We start from the raw sequence: 13,289 nt of genomic DNA, 5'->3' as shown, positions 1-13,289 counted from the left end.
GGATGTAGGTTGTCTCGTTCTTTCAAACACCGTAGGTCCTGTCATGCTTCAAGTGTGTAAGGGCTTCCTATACACACCCATGAAGCCTAGCAGGTTCACACAAAGATTCTTTATCAGGTGCATCACGTCGATCGCGCTACAGACCTCTAGGACTTGCCAATAGGGTAGCTCCCAAAATATGGACTTCTTCCACATGGGTGCGTGACCATCGGTGTCGTTCAGAATAGGTTCGCTGCCATGTGCCTTTCCAAATACTACTTTCACATCTTTGACCATATTGAGTACATCCTCACCAGTTCGGTTGCCCGGCTTGGTCTGGTGGTCTGCCTTACCTTTAAAATGCTTGCCTTTCTTTCTTAGGGGGTGATTCGTAGGAAGAAATCAACGATGGCCAAGGTACATGACCTTTCGATATTTTTTCAAGAATATACATTTAATGTCATCGAAACAGTACGTGCACGCATTATATCCCTTATTTGATTGTCCTAAAAGATTACTTAGAGCAGGCCAATCATTGACTGTTACAAACAACAATGCTCGTAGGTCAAAGTGCTCCTGTTTGTGCTCATCCCACACACGTACACCTGGTCTGTTCCACAAAAGTAGAAGTTCTTCAACTAGTGACCTCAGGTACACATCAATGTCATTGCCAGGTTGCCTTGGGCCTTAGATGAGCACTAGCATCATAATAAACTTACGCTTCATGCATATCCAGGGAGGAAGGTTATAGATACATAGAGTAACAGGCCAAGTGCTATGACTACTGCTCTGCTCCCTGAAAGGATTCATACCATCCGTACTTAAAGCAAACCTTAAGTTTCTTGCGTTATTTGCAAATTTTAGGAATTCTCTATCGATTGCTCTCCACTGGGACCCATCAGCAGGGTGTCTCAACATATTGTCTACCTTACGGTCTTCTTTGTGTCATCGCAACAACTTTGCATGGTCTTTATTTCTAAATAGACATTTCAAGCGTGGTATTATAGGAGCATACCATATAATCTTGGCAGGGATTTTCTTCGTGGGACGTTTGCCCTCAACATCACCAAGGTCATCTCACCTGATCTTATACCACGATGCATGACATATCGGGCATGCATCTAATTTCTCGTACTCCTCACCATAGTAGAGGATGCAGTCATTAGGACACGCATATATCTTCTGGATTTCTAATCCCAAAGGGCAGACTACCTGTTTTGCTTCGTACGTAGTGGCGGGCAATTCGTTATCCTTCGGAAGCATCTTCTTTTGGATTTTTAGTAACTCCCCAAATCCCTTGTCAGATACACCATTCTTTGTCTTCCATTGCAGCAATTCCAGTGTGGTACCCAATTTTTTCTGCCCCGCATCACAAGTTGGGTATAGCAATTTCTTGTGATCCTCTAGCATGCACTCGAACTTGATCTTTTCCTTTTCACTTTTGTATTCTCTTTGTGCGTCACGAATGACCTGACCAAGATCATCAGCGGGCTCATCTTCTGCCCCTACCTCTTCTTCAGCTTCCTCCATTGCAGTATCATTGAAGGCCCCATATTCAGCAATAATGTCATCATCGCCCCATATTAAAGAAGGAAGGAGGGAACACCAACTCAAACCTGACAAGACATTGAACCACATTATTCTGTAGTTTAGCTAGATCCATTGGATCGATTGCCTTTTGAGAAATTGCATTTAGGAATTCACATAGCTTCACGGTGGCTAGACGTACATTTGGAGGTAGAATTCATCTTAATGCAACGGGAAGCAATTATGTCATGAGCACGTGGCAGTCATGGGACTTTAAGTTTAGGAATTTGTTCTGTGGCACATTTATTATACCCTTTATATTCGAGGAGAATCCAGATGGTACCTTGATGCTTGCTAGGCATTTAAACATGCTTTCCTTCTCTTATTTGCTAAGAGTGTAGCTAGCAGGACTTAAGTAATGGCGTCCATCATCTGTCTTCTCTGGATGCAGGTTGTCTCATTCTTTCAAACATCGCAGGTCCTGTCGTGCTTCAAGTGTGTCCTTAGGCTTCCCATACACACCCATGAAGCCTAGCAGGTTCACACAAAGATTCTTCATCAGGTGCATCACGTCGATCGCGCTACGAACCTCAAGGACTTGCCAATAGGGTAACTCCCAAAATATGGACTTCTTCTTCCACATGGGTGCGTGACCATCGGCGTCGTTCGGAACAGGTTCGCTGCCATGTGCCTTTCTAAATACTACTTTCACATCCTTGACCATATTGAGTACATCCTCACCAGTTCGGTTGCTCGGCTTAGTCTGGTGGTCTACCTTACCTTTAAAATGCTTGCCTTTCTTTCTTAGGGGCTGATTCGCAGGAAGAAATCGACGATGGCCAAGGTACACGACCTTTCGATATTTTTTCAAGAATATACCTTTAATGTCATCGAAACAGTGCGTGCACGCATTATATCTCTTGTTTGATTGTCCTGAAAGATTACTTAGAGCAGGCCAATCATTGATTGTTATAAACAACAATGCTCACAGGTCAAAGTGCTTCTGTTTGTGCTCATCCCACACACTACACCTGGTTTGTTCCACAAAAGTAGAAGTTCTTCAACTAGTGGCCTCAGGTACACATCGATGTCGTTGCCAGGTTGCCTTGGGCCTTGGATGAGCACTGACATCATAATAAACTTACGCTTCATGCATAACCAGGGAGGAAGGTTGAGTAACAGGCCAAGTGCTATGACTACTGCTCTGCTCCCCGAAAGGATTCATACCATCCGTACTTAAAAGCAAACCTTAAGTTTCTTGCGTTATTTGCAAACTCCGGGAATTCTCTATCGATTGCTCTCCACTGGGACCCATCAGTAGGGTGTCTCAACATATTGTCTACCTTACGGTCTTCTTTGTGCCATCGCAACAACTTTGCATGGTCTTTGTTTCTGAATAGACGTTTCAAGCGTGGTATTATAGGAGCATACCACATAATCTTGGCAGGGATTTTTTTCATGGGACGTTCGCCCTCAACATCATTAGGGTCATCTCGCCTGATCTTATACCGCGATGCATGACATACCGGGCATGCATCTAACTTCTCGTACTCCTCGCCATGGTAGAGGACGCAGTCATTAGGACATGCATGTATCTTCTGGATTTCTAATCCCAAAGGGCAAACTACCTGTTTTGCTTCGTACGTAGTGGCGATCAATTCGTTATCCTTCAGAAGCATCTTCTTTTGGATTTTCAGTAACTCCCCAAATCCCTTATCAGATACACCATTCTTTGCCTTCCATTGCAGCAATTTCAGTGTGGTACCCAACTTTTTCTGCCCCGTATCACAAGTTGGGTATAGCAATTTCTTGTGATCCTCTAGCATACGCTCGAACTTGATCTTCTCCTTTTCACTTTCGCATTCTCTTTGTGCGTCACGAATAACCTGACCAAGATCATCAGCGGGCTCATCTTATACCCCTACCTCTTCTTCAGCTTCCCCCATTGTAGTATCATTGGAGGCCCCATATTCAGCAATAATGTCATCATCGTCCCATTGTTCTTCTTCACCTTCTTCCATTACAACCCCAGTTTCTTCGTGCTTCGTCCAACAAATATAGTTTGGCATGAAACCCGAGTTCAACAAGTGTGAATGAAGACTCCTTGAGCTAGCATATTCCTTTAAATTCTTACATATGGAACATGGGCAGCACATGAAACCATCGCGTTTGTTTGTCTCGGCCACAAGTAAGAAAGAATGCACGCCCTCAATGAACTCTTGGGAGCGGCGATCAGCATTGTACATCCAATACCGTCTCATCTGCATTACATGACATACATACCATATTAAAACGTAGAACATAATTAGTTAATTATACGACATGCATGCCACCACACAAGGTATTAATTTATAAAAGTCTCGCTATAATGTAGACAATTCCAACTATCACTAAAAAAAACTAAAGCTAAAATGCACTTCAGCAGCATAAGGATTTCACGACCAATCCCAACTAAAACAGATAGATCATACGTTTGTTCAACATCTATGGGCTTCTTCCGCAGGATCACTGCCTCATCAGCCGCCGTAATCGCCTGTGCAAGAGAGTTTTGCACGTGTTCAACATACCCTTCCTCCCAGTACCAGCCTGAACATCCAGTTCCATCCACTGAAATTAAAATAAAAAATTAGAACTTTAATCACAATCATCATGAAAATAAGTATAAATTAACCATAATCAACAAATGCGATAAAATAACTCACATTGCGATCCGGACACTTGTAGAAGATACGGCCATTGTTGGGACACTCCTTCCTCACCCGGTACTCCATCACAATCTTCTCCTCACACTTGCCGTATGCAATGAGAGAGAGGTCCGGCCTCAGTCGCTTTGTAACCCGATGAGAGGCCGAGGACCCGAAAGCAGTTGCCATCTACTCTCTATACTCATTTTTAATATAATATAAATTTCTCATTTTATAAACAAATAAAATTAAAAAAAACTCTAAAATTCTCTATATCTCTAAAGCATGAAGTGGGCTATGCATGCTAGAAATGAAAGCTCAATACTAGTCTTGAATAACTATTTTAACCATCCTTCATCCAAATATGCAAACTTTAAAATGATTTTGAGCTTAAATGGCTTACAAATAAAAAAGATCTACCATAAAAAAACCACATATATCTAGTCCACAAAATGAAATAAGCTACTGATGAAACATGAGAGTATAAAGTTGGTAACCTTTAGATCCGAAGAATCGATGGAGGAATGAAAAAAATCTTGTGATCGATGAAGAGAGGCCAGCGATGAAGCTAGAACACTGAGCTCGAAGTGGCTCGGGGAGAAACAAGGGGTATATAGGAGGGGACCTTTAGTCCTGATTGTAGACAGAAACCGGGACTAAATGTCTCTTTCTAGTCCCGGACGGAGCCACCAGCCGGGAGTAGACTTTTACTCCCGGTTGAAGGTACAAACCGGGTGTAAAAGTGAACCTTTAACCCCGGTTGGTAGCTTTAACCAGGACTAAAGGTCCCCTCCAGCAAAAGCCTGACACAGTAGCCGTTGGGCAAAGACGTTTAGTCCCGGTTGGAGCTACCAACCGGGACTAAAGGTTTCTCTAGTCCCGGACGCGAAAAATACCGAGACTACAGCCAAATTTCAAAGTGGATCAAAGGTCGTTTCTCTACCAGTGATCTCAATCAAAAAAAAATTGCTAGACACGGGTCTCTGTAATATGATGCATGCATCTGGAGTTTTCTTCCATCCTCGATCCGAACGGGCAGGTGGCACGGCTTGGCAGAAAGCATGAGCGAGCACGTATCTCTTTCAGAACAAATTCCCATCTCCACTAATATGCATGCACGCCGCTCGCCGTCATTTAGCAAAGCAACAATGCATGGCCGGGGAGCTAGCTTGCACGCTATAAAAGCAGGGGGCCGTCCATGTATCCTTCATCGGTCAGGCTAGGTCTCAGCATTGCAGATCACTGCACACGAGCGAGGCAGCAAACAAAGGCCACTGAGTAGAGCAGCACTATGGCGTACTACTCGGAGTCCAGCTACTGCGCCGAGGAGGCGAGGAGGCCGTACGCCGAGCCGGGGTTCTGCCACGGCGAGGGCGGCGAGCGCTACGCCGTCATCCGCAAGGAGTACGAGGAGGTGGACGAGGTGGCACGCGCCGGCAGGGGACACGACGGCCACGGCCACGGCCACCTCGTCCATAGCGGCAGCAACCGCCACGTCCATGGCGGGCACGAGGGATCTTGCCATGGTGGCTACCTCGGGGAACACCGTGAGCAGCACCACGTTCACGGGCACGGCCACGGTGGCCGCGTGTACGACGCCTGCGAGAGCAAGCGCTACGACTCGTGCACCGGCCAATACTACGCTTGAGCTCGCATCACGTACTGGCTCTGCCTGCCTGACAGGTCGCTATATATATGGCTGAATGCATGCATCATCTCATATAGTATGTGTGAGTGTGTGCACGACTGCGCACGGTCCTAGTATGTATGCGTTTGTACACGTACGCATGTACTTGTGGTTGCGTGTGCATGCCATGCTGATGCACCTTATGTATACGAGAATAAGACCGTGACGTGAATAAAGGAAAGGGGCCCGCGTGTTTATTATTACCTTTTTTCTGGTACTTTTAGATTGTTTGGACTTGTTAGACTAACTAGCATCTTTGGTATTCTTTGGTTTTTGATTCACATTAAACCGGAAGCTTCCTAATCATGAAGGGGAGACAGAGGAGGACGAAGCTGAGGAAGGGAGGGAGGGGGCAGAAGGGTGTGGCTACGGCTTGAGGGGAATCGGCACCGTAGACGAAGAGGCTGGGAGGGGAGACGACGGGAGAGGGAGGCTACGGCCTATGAGGAATCAGCGCTGAAGAGGTCATGATGGGTGTTATTGGCGACGGACATCCGGAGCCGTCCAAAATATCAGATGCCTTCGTCCTTCCCGTGGGAGGCCGCCACACGCAAAAAGAAGCCCACACCATCTGTTTTTGCGCGCTCCACCATGTGGACCCCACGCAACTATTTCGCCTGAGCACCGTGCCCACACGTAGGAACCCATGTGGATCCCAGTCACCTGCCCCGCCTGTGCATGCCGCGTCGAGGATGCGTCTGCCAGCCTCAGGCGCCAGCACGGTGACCCATGGTGGCGCCCCAGCAGACAGTTGCAGCAGGTGGCTCCCATTGCAACATGTGCAACACCCGATCAACATTTGCAATATCCAGATGAAACACTTGCAACATACATCAGAAACAACTAAAACACTTGCAACATACATCAGAAACACTTGCAAAAACACTAAAAGAACTTGAAAACACATGTGTAGCCATTGTGAACATATGCAAACATCCAGATGAAACATTTGCAACATACGTATGAAAACACCTGAAACACTTGCAAATATATGCAACATCCAGATCTACTTTTGCAACATCCAAATGAAACACCTGCAACATACGTCTGAAACAGATAAAATGTTTGGAACATACATTTGAAACATACGTGTATAGCCATTGCAACATATGCAACATCCCGATCTATTTTTGCAACATCGATATAAAGCACTTACAATATACCTTTGAAACATCTGAAACACTTTAAACATACGCTTGCAACATGTGCTTTTAGCACAATGTTACCTTGCTGCTTGGACGAATTAAGGCTAGTCATCTCATAGAGCTCGATGTCGGTATGGAGATCGACACCGGTGCGAAGTGGGGTGCAACGGGTGGGCGAGTGTAGTGCCTGTGATGAGTGACCCCCACGCGGGAGAAGGCCGCGGTGGTCGGGCGGTCAGGTGCGGTGCCCGCGGTGCGACTCCCCTGCGCTGGAGAAAGGCCACAGAGGAAGGGCATTGGGCGTCGCCGGTGGGAGCGATTATCACGGGTGGGGCGCTACGTCGTGGGCGCGGACGGGAGCGAGCGTCGCTGTAGGGGTGCATGATGAGTAGGAACGAGCGATGTGGACTAGGAAGCACATCGTCTGGAGAGTCAGACGCCTTGATGAGAGCATTATGTTACCGGGTCATGATTCATGAGGAGGAGGCGGGCCTGTGGGGGAATCGGTGGCAAAGTGGTCAGTAGAGGAGGGAGTGGTCGGGGGAGGTGACCGACACTGTAGGCTGAAGGAGCGGTCCAAACACAACTTACACTAGTGTAGGAGTGGGTTTCAGTCCCGGTTGGGAAACCCCTTCTAGTCCCAGTTTCCCAACCGGGACTGCCAATCCGGGATTAAAGACCTGACTTTAGTCCCAGTCCCCTCAACTGGGATTGATTTGGGACTTCTAGTCTCGGTAGGTAATACCAACCGGGAGTAAAGGCGGTTCCAGCCCGAGCCCCAGGCGCTGTCATACCAACCGGGACGGAATGTCTCTTTTTTTCTTTTCTTTTATAGTTTCTTTGCTTTGAATATTGTATGCACATATTGAGATTAAAACTAATTAAGTAAGATGTTGTATATTACAATGATCATCCATCCCACAATCAAATTTCATGCAAACCATAATAAATTTAAACAAGTCATTATACACTACATGTCCAAGTACTCCTCAAAGTTCATGCAAACATAGTATGTCACCACTACTACCTAATGAAGTTGACTTTCTCGTATTTTCAATTCGGTGAAGTGTAGGTCATCGATGTGGCCAAAAATATCAATGATGAAGACCAACGCATTAACTAGTGCGCTCTCCCTTGCTTCACAACTACGAGCACAGGGTCTACTAACGATGTTTAACGGTGCTCGAGAAGTCCGTGAGTCTGAGCAGGATTGATTCGCATTCACGCCAATGGCCGATCACCACTTGAAGGGAAAGCGTCGCCGCCCTGGTAGAGTCTGATGTTTGATTACTGGGCTAGGTTTTCTTCTAATTGGGCTTTGTCAGCGGCTGCTTAGCTAATTACTGGTGATTATAAATGAGCGAGGCCGCTGGTGGCAAGGAGAGGCTCCATATAATACCTCATGTATAATTAATGTTCTTTAGATCTAGTCCAAATAAATCTACTAGCGAAATCATCACTAATGTTTTGCCAGGATATGACTTCAACAATGGCCACAATGTGGTCACCATTACAGGAGTCGATTTCATCAACAAGAGATCAATTTGTTGTTACTATCTGAAAGGAAAAGGGTGCTCAGGAGCACTCTTTGTGGGGATTAACTCCGGGGCGTTGACCTCACCGTAGATAGGCACATAGAGAATCATACATCTAACTTGATGGATCAAGGGTTGGAGCCTTGGAAGTGTTGAATCTGCAGCCTGTGCTGTACTCGATGATTTAACCACTGATGTTCTTTCATCGATTTGGATGTGTTTCGTTATGGTCCCGGAATGTTGGTTCTTATGTCATGTCCAAGGTTTTGGAGTTGGTCAGTGTATTCGGCATAAGGACTTTACTCTGGCTTCGGTATTTGAAGACTCTTTTCATATGTAGCACCGACTACGTCGACCAAAGCCACTAGAGAAGAAAATGTTGCAATGACTTGATAGAATATTGTTATTTTTTAGATTCTTTCCTATGTAATTTGGAGATTTACTGTGACTTGATACAAATATCAATGCAAGGGTATAGCCAGCAGACATATGTCATTAACTAAACTACAAACATATTTTTTTAAAGCATACAAAGAGATGTTTGCATTGGTAATGGAGATGAGTACAATGAGAGCTTTTATTTCTCATGCAAAAAAAAATAGAGGGCCTTTGCATCAGTTGGATGTAAAAGGTGCTTTCTTGCATGGTGGTCTCCAAGAATTTGTGTACATGGAGATTCCTCTTGCTTATTCTAAAACTGAGGTGGCTGAAAAGGAGGTATACTAAAGAAGTCTTTGTTTGGTCTTAAGCAATCTCCTTGAGCATGGTTTGATCTACAAACGATGTAGCAAGAAACTAGAATGTTGATTGAGGGAATTGGCTTGACGATAGGAGATCAACTTCAGGCTATTGTGTGTTTTCTTATAGAAACTTAGTGTCATGAAGGAGCAAGGAAGGAATGAGTAGTGTCCTGTTCAACCGCGATATGCACTTAGAATGAGGAAATGCACATTATGGGTATGAAATCTTTTCCCAAAGTTGAATGTGCTTAGAGAGAGCCCCTTAAGGGTGCAACAAGAAGTCAGCCATATATCAATTCGAATAATCCGATTCTAGATAGTGTCGGCGATGAATGCAATACAGATGGATAGGAGAGAGATCCATCCACCTCTCTCCCTCCTCTTTTTCTTCCTCCTCTTCTTATTGATCTCCTTCTCCGTTTTCTTCTTCTTCTCCTATGGCTTAAACTTGGGCTCCACTATCCCTCCCCCACCCCCTAAATCCTCCCCTGGATAGAGCAAATATGTGGAGATAGGTCGTTTCTTTATCAAGATAAGATTAGATGTTGGCATGTTGAAGCCATGGCAAGCTTGGGTGGTAAAATTTCTGACTTTCTAGTTAACAAAATATGTAATTAAGAGTAAAAATGTATGGTAAAATAGCTATTGACCATCTTGATGGGGAGTGTTGGACCATGCATGTGTAATATGCCTAGCCGATTACTACTTTACTAGTGTGTACAACAAGACAAGCAATACAGCACAACAGTCTAGAGTTCTTCAACGCCGTAAAACCAACGGTGGCTCTTTAGCCATGGCTGGCCGAAAGGTGATTGGAGCATGCGGATGCTTTTTGCATGTCCTGTTAGAATAATATTCTTAGGATGTCGTCACATCATGGCGACTAGTGGTGTCGATCCCTACTGATCTGAGGTGAGATGCGGTGCAGGCTGAGACGGAAGTATATATTCTCACATGCTAAGTGGCAACTTGTGAGCCGATTGTCGCTTTGCTTGGTAACTACATGCTGATATCCGTACTTAAGTCGGATTGAATTCACTGCTGCAAACATAGGTGTAGGGCGCTCTCTGTACAAATGGATTTTCGTTGCTGCACTTTTTATGTTTCACGCCTGCCACACCCACCATCAGCTGAATGCTTAAATTAGCTATTTTATGCTAAAAATATTCTAATTAGAAACGATTAACTGCATATGAACCCCACAAGTAGTTGTAGTTAAAACAAAACAGTGGCCTCTAGCAAGGGCTACAACTACAAGCCGCCACTCAATTTTCTGTATGCAATACTTCCGGTAGGGCTTCCGTCTATCCAGACGTTCTTGTTGATGAGCCGCGAGTCCAACGACACTATTCTTTCCTACCCTATTCTATCTACTCGTTCACTCATTTCTCCATCCTATCCTATCTGCTCGTCCACTCGTTTCATGGCACGGCTCAGTGTCATGGCACGGCACGCCTAAGCACTTATAGTGCCGTGCCAGGGCCGGTACTCCGGCACTGTGGCACTAACAGGCACGGCATGGCTAACCTATTATGCCGCGTAGTGTCGTGCCTAGCCGTGCCCATACCGTGCCGGACGGCCGGTTTGGCCAAGTATAGGCCTGGATGTCTGGATAGAGGTTAACGTCCGAGTGCTAACCACGCCAAAAAATATTTATAGCGAAGTTATAAATGCTCACACATATATAGTAGCAGGCTGGGGTTCTTTTTTCGGGCTAGGCCGCTTAGAAGGGCCCGTAGCCACCCATGTAGCAATCGGCCTGTTGTTCCTGAACTAAATAAAAAAAATCTTTTACTTCCGGAGATGATCCAATTTTTTTTGTCAAGTTTTTGTGCTTTGAGTGACTTACCTTGGCCAAACTCTCTCCTTGGCTAAGAAGTTCAGTGCGTGTTTAGTTCGTGAATTTTTGAAATTTGGTTACTGTAGCACTTTCGTTTTTATTTAGCAATTAGTGTTCCATCATGGACTAATTATGCTTAAAACGTTCGTCTCGCAATTTTCAACCAAACTGTGCAATTAGTTTTTTTTCGTCTACATTTAATGCTTCATGCACGTATCGCAAGATTCGGTGTGATGACTACTGTAGCACTTTTTGAGAATTTGGTTGGAAACTAAACAAGCACTCATTTATTTTTCTCTTAAATAGGTTTATCACAGTTCCTATCTATCAGCGACTGAGTTTTTGATCCTGTTCAGGCGATGCATTCATTTATTTTTCTGTTAAGGCCTTGTTTAGTTGGCCAAAATTTGGAAATTTGGCTATTGTAGCACTTTCGTTTTTATTTGACAATTAGTATTCAATCATGGACTAATTAGGCTCAAAACGTTCGTCTCGTAATTTCCAACCAAACTGTGCAATTAGTTTTTTTCGTCTACATTTAATGCTCCATTCACTATCGCAAGATTCGATGTGATAACTACTGTAGCACTTTTTGGGAAAACTTTTTGAAACTAAATGTGGCCTAAATAGGTTTATCAGAATTCCTATCTATCAGCGACTGAGTTTTTAGTCATGTTCAGGCGATGCAGCTCTGCTACTTGCTTCCGACTGAGTTTTTAGTCATGTTCAGGCGATGCAGCTCTGCTACTTGCTTCCTGCTTTCGCCCACCCTGCGGACCACAGGCGCTGAGTCGCATAGACTAGTGGACGAGTGGCCGTACGTGTGTCCTGCGGTGGAGCCTCACCTTGCTGGCTTGCTGCATTAGACTGCCCCATCGGTGGTTAATGACCTTGCAGCAGCTAACGCTAGAGATTGAAGACGATGATCCAGCCATTCAATCAAATCCGACGACTGTGAAGCATCGCCTGATTTCCTGACTACTTTTCAGGCACCTGTAAATTAGCATCTCTACTTTGTTTTGAAAACCCCTTCTATATCATAATACAGGCCGTGCAGAGTCCAGCCGTCGGTTTTGGAAAAAAAAATATAAAAAATATCGAATCTTGGCCAATATAGTCCAAATTGTTCTAGAGGTGCTAAAAAGCGCAAGAAAGCTTGCATGAATAAAGCAGTTGATGACAGCTATGTTTTCCCCTATGAGTCGTGATCAGATTATTCCTCACTACTCCACTCATACACTTCTTCTTTTACATTATAAAAGCCCACCCAACCCTAGCATCCACAGCACACAAGTCTCACACACATTCACAAATCACAACCGCTTCTCGAAGCACAGGCACAGGCACTGCACACAAACACCAAGCATCACCAATGGCTCACTACCAGGAGGTGGACTACTGCTCGGAGGAGGTGAAGTCGGTGGCCGGCCGCCCTGCCGGCTTTGGTCGCCATCATGGCGGCCACGGCGGTGTCCAGCAGCACGTCGTCAAGGAGAAGTTCGAGGAGGTCGACAGCGTCTCACGCGCCGGCGGCCGCCACGGCCACTTGGAGGCCCGCGAGTCCAAGTTCGAGGAGGACGTCAACACCTGCACCGGCGAGTTCCACGAGCGCAAGGAGAACTTCGTCCTCAAGGCCGACAACTGATGACCAGCTTCTTCACGCGGCCGGGCTCGATCGACGCACGTTTCATGATCTGAACCAGGACTGGACCCTGAGCCACGTATATATGTGTGTGTATGTATCACGTACGTATGTACGTGTCGATCTTCATACGTATGTATGTACTCACTTCGCGAGCGTGGGTGCACGCACGCATGCAGCTAGCCCCTGTACGAACGACGTAAAAATAAGCTCGTGATCTGAATAAAGCAGGTTCTCCGTGCTGTAAAAAGCTGTTTTGACACAGGGCGCAACATGAGATGAACAATATGCGTTTTGATGTGAATCTCGCGGACCATCGTCTATATGATCAAGATTGGTATTGTAAACTTTACACCGTATATATGTCGAACGGTCGAGAAGTCTTATGCATATGAATGCAAGCTGATACAGCAGTCAACGTCCGCCCGAACTACTGCATGTTTTATTATGCTTACAATATATCCAACAAGCGACCATTATTAAAAACTCTGAAATTCAAGCCCTTGCCAA

The 13,289-nt window shown here is 45.3% G+C and overlaps 2 protein-coding genes across 2 annotated transcripts; both read left to right on the top strand.

The window, feature by feature from the left end:
• The first annotated feature begins 5,387 nt into the window (after positions 1-5,387).
• LOC136459669 (uncharacterized) lies at positions 5,388-6,080 on the top strand. The gene has a single exon (XM_066459509.1). It carries the CDS (start codon positions 5,482-5,484, stop codon positions 5,836-5,838), a length of 357 nt encoding a protein of 118 aa, XP_066315606.1. The 5' UTR covers positions 5,388-5,481; the 3' UTR covers positions 5,839-6,080.
• Positions 6,081-12,410: 6,330 nt separating this feature from the next.
• On the top strand, positions 12,411-13,039 carry LOC136459667 (uncharacterized). The gene has a single exon (XM_066459508.1). It carries the CDS (start codon positions 12,510-12,512, stop codon positions 12,780-12,782), a length of 273 nt encoding a protein of 90 aa, XP_066315605.1. The 5' UTR covers positions 12,411-12,509; the 3' UTR covers positions 12,783-13,039.
• The last annotated feature ends 250 nt before the right edge of the window (positions 13,040-13,289 follow it).

The sequence above is a fragment of the Miscanthus floridulus genome, chromosome 6, assembly GCF_019320115.1.
Source record: "Miscanthus floridulus cultivar M001 chromosome 6, ASM1932011v1, whole genome shotgun sequence".
NCBI classification, from domain to species: domain Eukaryota; kingdom Viridiplantae; phylum Streptophyta; class Magnoliopsida; order Poales; family Poaceae; genus Miscanthus; species Miscanthus floridulus.
This window is presented reverse-complemented; position numbering and strand designations above follow the sequence as displayed.

Excerpts from the sequence above, each read along its gene's own strand:
- LOC136459667 (XM_066459508.1), top strand. The coding sequence starts at position 12,510 with ATGGCTCACTACCAGGAGGTGGACTACTGCTCGGAGGAGGTGAAGTCG.
- LOC136459669 (XM_066459509.1), top strand. The coding sequence starts at position 5,482 with ATGGCGTACTACTCGGAGTCCAGCTACTGCGCCGAGGAGGCGAGGAGG.